The sequence below is a fragment of the Galeopterus variegatus genome, unplaced genomic scaffold (assembly GCF_000696425.1).
Source record: "Galeopterus variegatus unplaced genomic scaffold, G_variegatus-3.0.2 Scaffold101, whole genome shotgun sequence".
Lineage (NCBI taxonomy): Eukaryota > Metazoa > Chordata > Mammalia > Dermoptera > Cynocephalidae > Galeopterus > Galeopterus variegatus.
Genome location: NW_007726212.1, coordinates 1,075,070 through 1,083,319, shown reverse-complemented (window position 1 = coordinate 1,083,319; position 8,250 = coordinate 1,075,070). Strand labels below are relative to the sequence as shown.

Below are 8,250 nucleotides of genomic sequence, written 5' to 3'. Positions count from 1 at the left end.
TTTCTATTTAGGATAATGAAAAGGTTCTAGAAGTTAAAAGTGGTGATGACTATACAACTCTGTGAATGTTTTTTTTTTGTGTGTGTGTGTGTGTGTGAATGTTTTTAATGCTACTGGATTGTACACTTTAAAATGGTTAAAATGGTAAATTGAATTGTATGTTATATATATTTTACCACAATCTTTTAAAAATCTACACCCCTTCATGATACAAACATTCAACAAACCAGGAATAGGAGGAAACCTCCTCAACCTGATAAAGGCCACCTATAAAAATCCCACAGTTAACATCACACTTAATGGTTAAAGACAATGAATGTTTTCCCCTAAGATAAGGAACAAGACAAGGACGCCCACTCTCACCATTTCTATTCAGCTTTGTACTGGAGGTTGTAGTCAGGGTCATTAGGCAAGAAAATGAAATAAAAGACTTAGAAAGAAAGAAATAAAACTATATTTATAGATGACATGATCATAGAAAATCCTAAAGAATCTACCAAAAGAACGATGAGAGGTAATAAACAAGTTCAGCAAGGTTGCAGAATACAAGATCAAGATACAAAAATCAATTATATTTCTATACACTAGCAATGAACAATCTTAAAATGAATTTTTTAAAAATTCCATTTACAACAGCATCAAACAGAATAGAATACTTCATAATAAATTTAACAAAAGTGGATGGCCAGTTAGCTCACTTGGGAGGATATGGTGCTAGTAACACCAGGATCATAAGTTCAGATCCCCATACTGGCCTGCCACCAAAAAAAGAAAAAAAAAAGAAGAAGAAGAAGAAGGAAGGAAAGAAGGACAAAATCTAACAAAACAAGTACAAAATTTATATTCTTGAGAACTACAAAACATTGCTGAAATAAATTAAAGAACACCAAAATAAGTAGAAAGTCATCATGTGTTCGTGGATCAGTGAATTAGGATGGTGTCATTGTTCTCCAAAGAAACAGAACCAATAAGATATATACATGTATATAAAGAGACTTATTATAAGATAGTGGCTTACACAATTATGAAGGCTGAGAAGTCCCATTATTTGCTATCTACAAGCAGGAGACCCAGAAAAGCCACTGGTGTTGTTCAAATGCCTGAGAGCAGAAGAGCTGGTGTAGATTATTATAAGATAGTGGCTTACACAATTATGAAGGCTGAGAAGTCCCATTATTTGCTATCTACAAGCAAGAGACCCAGAAAAGCCACTGGTGTTGTTCAAATGCCTGAGAGCAGAAGAGCTGGTGTAGATTCCAGTCCAGGTATGAAGGCCTGAGAACTAAAAGCTCAGAGGGCAGGAGAAGATCAATGCCCCAGCTTAAGCAGTCAGGTAGAGTTAATTCAACTTTCCTCTACCTTTCTGTTCTATTCAGGCCCTCAATGGACTGGATGATGTCCATCCACATTGGAGAGAAACATCTGTTCCAGTCAGTCTGCCAGTGCAAATGCTATTCTCTTCCAGAAACACCCAGAAATAATGGTTAGCCAGCTGTCCAGGCATCCCATGGCCTAGTAAAGTTGAGACATAAAACTACCCATCACAGATGGCAATATGCCCTAAACTGACGAACAGATTCAAAGCAATACCCCCCAAAACCCCAGCTGGCTTCTGTGCAGAAACTGACAAGTTGATTCTAAAATTCATACAGAAATTCAAGGGATCCACTATAGCCAAAACAATCTTGAAAAAGAACAAAGTTGAAAGACTCACACTTTCTAATTTCGAAACTTGCTACAAAGCTATAGTAATCAAGACAGTGAAGTACTAGCATAAAGATAGACATAGGAAGCCTTGAGGCTACTAATATCAGTAGGTAAACTGATGGGTAGACATGTGCTTGTCATGGCCATGACGTGAAGTTAGGAATAAAGGAAAGAAGAGACTGTGTGACCTCTGAGAGAAGCAGAGTAAGATGCCAACCCTTAGAGCCTAAGTCCCTGTGCCTGATGGCTTCCTCAGTTGTAGTCATAGGCAATAAATACCTTTTTAATAAATTTCCTTTATTTAGAGGTAGCATAAGTGAGTTCTTTTCAAAAAGAGATCAACTCTAACAAAGATCTTGTACATAGCCTGCTTTGTAAACTAGACCTATCTGGAAGAATTTCCAACCCTATTTTACTATCTTCAAGCTTTACTGACTACTGGGAAGTGATATGGACATATGGAAGAACTGAGTTAACACAAGTACTACTACTATAAATACATCCCTTCTACAACATTCCTTAATTAACACTAGTGAATAAAAATAAAGGTAATCTGTAATTCACAGGTATCAAGATACAACCGCTCAAATATTTATCAATTATAAGGACTGCACAATAAAATTCAGACACACCAACATGGAAAATATAAAATAAAAAAAAAAATTTTTTTTTTTTGGCAGCTGGCAGATGAGGGGATCCGAACCCTTGACATGTTATAACACCGTGCTCTAACCAACTGAGCTAACCAGCCAGCCTAAAAATAAAATTATTTTTCACCAAGTCACAACATCTTGATTCTTACCATGTAAGGATCCACAGAAAGATAAAGAGTTCTAACTTGTACTTGTCCTTCATTTATATTATCTGGTAAACTGACTTCTTCCATTCGGAAATTCTCTGCCACTGGATTACCATCTTTTCCTAAAATATTAAGCAAAAAATATGAAGTCAAAAAGTCACTTTCCTTTACAATTATTATTCTTTGAATGACCACTCTAAGATTCAGAGTTCTCCCTTTCTATAAAGGCATGAATAAATCTATACTATTTTGTAATTTCTCTGTAACTGTAGAAATTACTCAACATAAATTTTTCAAATAGCTTTGAATGCTCCTGATTTTCCCAAAAAAGTTCTTTTGGAATATAGCTATAAACTTCATATTTTCTTTTTTAAAATGATTACAAGTAAATCACCTCATCTAGTTTAAAATTATAGGAGGATTTCAAAAAGTGAAAAATCACACTCAGATTTTTTTTAAATTATGAAAATTAAAATTTACAAAGTATCAGAAACACCACAACAGCCAATGTAAAGAGTTAGGTAAACTTTCCTTCCTCATTTTATAAAGCAAACAAAAACTTAAATGAATGTTTATTTTTATTTATTTTATTTAGTTTTTTTAAAAAGTAAAGTCTTAAAAATTAGGAAATTAGAAATTTTGAAGTATGAGAAAAACGTGCAAGCTGAAAATGTCATCACTAAAAATGTACTCATCTTCAGTTATGTTTAACATAAGCAAATTTCTTATTCATAGAATCGCTGAATTTTCAAGGTGGGAACAGAACAAAGATTTTAATCTAACTGCTCACTTTACTAAAACTGAGGTCAGAAAAGTTAAGTGACTTCCTCCAGGTCACAAAGTAGGTGGGCAGCAAAACCAATGCAATAGTGGACCCAAACCCCTCAGGCTACTTCCATACCTAAGCTTCTATGATTCAGGTTAGATGTCACCACTGACATAAGTCAGTATGTTTCGCATAAAATAGAAAAGCAAATTTTAAGAACCAATGATACATACTATAAAGAAAAAACAAAAGCCACACATATTTGTAATATAACCTTTCAAATGTTGTGATTTCTCATCAACAAACGGCCTTGATAAGTTATCACTTGAAAAACTGAATATTATATTGTTTAGAGTTTATTCTAATAAATTGAATAGTGTTAATATCTTACTACCCTAATCCACCACATTGACATCATATTAATTTTTATTCCTCCATTTGCATTAATAATTATCAAAGACCACAGTTGTTCATTCATCACAGACAAATACATACCAGGTCGAGAATTCAGTACCACTCTTTGTACAATCATCACCCTGTTTGTGCAGTGGTCTTAGAAGATTCCTATATAAAACAACTCCTATAAATAGAAAATTTTTTAAATCACAAGAAAGATTTTAAGTATTCAACAATTTAAAAATAAAAAAGAAGGCACTTGTGTTTCTGAAAGAGGAAAAATCACATTTAGGATCCAAAAAAGATATACGCACTTGTCAGAGCAAATATATGAAGAAAGACTATATCTAGTTAGAATTCTTAGCTAATAGAACAAGTAAGTTCACTGAAGACTGAGGGAGACAAAATATTTTTGGCCTCAGATAACTCAAGCACATTCATCTTCACACCATCATGATCAAGCCTCCTACTAGGCTTGATTAAAAGAAAACATGATATACTCCTCCAGAGCTAGCCAGTTAATCTAGTGGCAAAATAAAAATACTAACTGCTTAATTGAGATGTAACCAAATTTTCAAAAGTTCTTTTATTCATTTATCAAAAATGAAAATTCCTTAGTAGTTTTGCTCACTATACAAGTAATAATACATCAAAGACATTTTTACATTCTCACCTTATAAAAAATTCTGTAACATAGAATGGCCAAACAAGTAAAGGATCAGTTTATTCTGGGTTTACAATTTGAGCTAATGAAAGCAGCACAATGAAGTTCCAGTGCTGGCACTATCTGACTCGTTGAAAATTGCTTCACTTACTTTATCCATCAGTAAAAATGAGAAAATCAAACGCTTAGTGTTACTAGGTGTGAAGCACTGCTGTGAGTGCTTTATATAGACAAGAATGTTCTCTCATTTAATCTCCTAACAACTCTATTAAGTATTATTATTTTCCCCACTTTACAAACAAGGAAACTGTATCCTACCGGGCTTAAGCACTTACTGGAAGTGGTCAAGATTCAAACCCAACCTGTCTGACATTCCAGAGCCAATCTTTTAACCACTACATAAAAATATCCATACTACATGTTTAAGTTGTCTGATTTTTAAGATATTATGCAAATAATATCCTTTCTTAAAAAAATTAATGTATTTATTTACCATTTCTGTCTTTTCTCATTAGATATTTTGTTTTATCATCTTTAGTACCTAATACCAGTAACAATGAGAAGCCCAACGAAAAATTTCATCAATCACTTATTTTTTACACTGCAACATACTTAGCCCTTACCATCATTTCTAAACGTAAAGATTTTATACAGTAACACTTACACCTTTAACAAATATCTGTAAATCCATCTAATACTTAATAATCCCTTACCTTGTATCACTAGGTAATTTCATTTATTCATGACTCCACTCAAAAAGTTTCTAAATTTAAAGGATCCTTGAATTTCTTCATATTTCTCTGTATCCTATACAGTATCTGAGTATCTTCCACAGACCTGAGGTTTATATATACATCCCCAAAATGTTAAATAGTCATCATGGGATATCTTTTCAAATGTTGCTTAACATAGTATTTATATGGAGATGAAACTATTAATTTACAAAGAGCTTTCACACAGATTCCATTACTTATTCCTTATAACAAAGTTATATAGGTAAATATATTACTATCTTCATTTTACAGAAGGAAGTCGAGGTACTGTTTGTGCCCAAGATCACAGAACAGGAAAGTAGAGGAGGTAGGACTGAAACACAAATCTCCTCATCCCAGATCTCACATGTCCTCACTCTTTCCACTATTTCCCCACAATCTCCCCCAAACAGGGCTTTTACATATACAGTCATATGGCAATGTGAAACTCTCCAGCAGGTACCCTATCCTGGAGGAGAGGAATTCTGCTCCTGATTAAGAACTAAATGTCTGGTTTACTGACATTCAGAAAGACAGAATGAAGAACACAGAAATACGTCCTATTCGTTTCCTTACTTTTTATAATCTCACTGGTTGTGACATAAATGACTAATTGCCCTCCATATCCATTCTCTCCTTCTGGACACAATGCTGCCCAGCTAAAAGACAACATTTTCCAGCTTCCACTTAAAGCAAATCCCAGACATCACTCCATTTCACCCAAAAATCCTTCAGTTAGGCATCTCTGATAACAGATTGTTTTAAACATAAACACTATGCCATTATTACACCCAAAAGAATTAATAGTACAGTTAATTCCTTAATATCATCTAAAACTTAGTGCATATTCAAATTCCCTAATTGTCTCAAAAATGTCTTTTTACAGTTGGTTCACTAGAATCAGGATTCGAGGTCCACACACATTTTGAGTCTCTCTTCCCTTTTTATTTCATGCCATTGATTTGTTTTGTTTTGGCAGCTGGCTGGTATAGGGATCCAAACCCTTGACCTTGGTGTTATCAACACCTCGCTCTAATCAAGTGAGCTAACCGGCCAGCCCTCATGCCATTAATCTGTTTCTTCATTTTTTTGTCTGTAGAATGTCCTCTGCTTCCTCATGATGTCATTTATCTTGTTCTTCTATCTCCTCCCCTTACAGGTTACTGGCGGTTAGATCTAGAGGCTTGATTAAATTCAGGTTCAATTTTTTTTAGGCAAGAATCTTCAAAGGTGGTGTTGCATGCATCCTATTTCATCACATCAAGAAATCCACAATGTCTTGTAGGGCTAAATATATTTTCAAAAGGGAATTTTCCATTAAACCACCATGTTTGTAAATTATGTATAAGGGTTAGAAAGCAAAGTTCATCCAAAATCAGTGGGTCCAAACTGTCCTTAAGTGGTCATTAACAGCACCACGATGGCTAAATTTTCCAAGAAGTCTTTCCAAATGAAGTTTCATATTTGCCCTCTTCTCTAATTACTTTCAACAGTATGTTTATTTCTTTAAAATATGCATACCGTAGATACTGTATCTGCTTAGCATGAAAAGTACACTATTAACCTTCTCTTCCTCTGTATTAAATTAGAAACTTTTCAAGTGTCAAATACTACAACTAAATAATGTAAGATAATTGCACAATATCCCTCAATGGCACAACAAACAATACATCAAAGATATAAAGAAGTTGACTAAGTCATAAAATTAATATCTAAAATAAGCCACACCAAGTTCAAGATCACAAAAAGAGGGAGTGCTAGTGTTACACTCATCACAAGTCGGGGGAAAACCTCAGCAAATCATATTTGCCTGGTATGATATTAAGTGGGCTCCTAATCGGTTCTAAGTAATATTCCAAAATAATATCTAAGTGTCAGGAACTGGGCTAAAGGCTTTACATTCATTTTCTTGTTTTACCTCCCTACCCCCGGCAAACCTATGAGATTGGTAATATCCTAGTCTTCATTGTATAGATGAAGAAAGGGAGGTACAGGGAGGTTGAATAATTTGTCCAAGGTCGAAATTTGTAATAACACTAGAACTCATATTCGAACACAACACACACCATTTCCATCACATGGGCTTTTTCCATCACATGAGCTTCCTAGCACCTTTTAATAAAGCACTTCTCTGTCCTTATCTTTTTTTCCCTATCCTTATCTTCTTGCTCAATCACTGTGCCACAAATTCCTCTGTTGACCACGACCTGTAATAAGACGTGTCCTGACTCTCTGCCAGTCCTCACGGCTCCTTTGGGTCTTCTAGTTTCTTCCTTCCTCTCTCCAAGTCTTGTACGTGGGGATTCCTGCCGAGCTCCTCCCTTTCTCAGCGACCTCACCTTTCTCTACGGGCCCACTACCAACTATTTATGGAGAAATTACTAAAGGTCTGCGTCTACAGCCCAGAACTTCAAACTGAGTTCCCAGACCGTCAGCACGAAGAGGATAAGGATCCGTGTGTGCTTTGTTCAATGATTTATGTCCACCCCCTATGCCTGGCACCAGGCAGCTGCTCAGTAAACGTGTTAAATCAAAGCCCCAATTCACCTAAATCAATTATGTCCGAACGAGGTTGCTTACCACTCAACAGTTAAGAGAGAGAAAAGAACGGCTTTTGCTTCTCGAGCATTCCCTATCCTACTGTCCTGGGCAATGACGCCAGCTTCGCCAGTAGCTCCGGGAGGAAACTTGGAAGTCACCGCGGCTCGGAGTTGACACTTCTTACCGCAGCGGTGCGACCCGCCGCCGGATGCCTCAGCACTCGCGGGCCCTCGCGCGCCACTCACCGAAGCAGAGCTGAGGGGAAATCTCGCGTGACTTATCGGGAAGGGAACGGCTCGCTGCACGACCCCGGCTTGGGGCAAGACCTTGGGCCTCCGACCTCAGTACGCAGGCGCACAACTAGGCACGCCTCCTCGCCCCTCCCCTCCTGGGGGCGGAGGCTTGAAGTTCGGGGAAGATTCCTGGGGCCCAGCCACGTGTGCTTGAGAGGCGGGGAAAATGCGGGTTTTCAGAGGATAGTCACTAGTCTGAGCAAAGTGTGTTTATGAATTAAGAGGGGTTGGTGTCCTGTGGCCGCCCCTACTGCTTGGACCCGAAGAGCAGACCGTTCAGCCTCAACCAGTGAGCTCACATCTAGCAGTGCTTGAAGGGATTTTATTCGTTT

General features: G+C 36.7%; 1 protein-coding gene across 3 annotated transcripts in view; it reads right to left on the bottom strand.

Annotated features, from left to right (window-relative positions):
* Positions 1–7,907, bottom strand: part of PTGR2 (prostaglandin reductase 2) — a 19,523-nt gene extending 11,616 nt beyond the window's left edge. Inside the window, exons 1-3 of one of the 3 annotated variants that reach the window (XM_008584065.1) lie at positions 7,665–7,907; positions 3,768–3,852; positions 2,510–2,628 (exon numbers count right to left, since the gene is read on the bottom strand). In XM_008584065.1, the coding sequence (XP_008582287.1) occupies positions 2,510–2,628; positions 3,768–3,804 (156 nt within the window). In that variant the 5' untranslated portion in view covers positions 3,805–3,852; positions 7,665–7,907. The remainder of the gene's footprint in view (positions 1–2,509; positions 2,629–3,767; positions 3,853–7,664) is intronic. The other 2 variants (XM_008584058.1, XM_008584053.1) reach the window with 2 other exon arrangements.
* Positions 7,908–8,250: the final 343 nt, after the last annotated feature.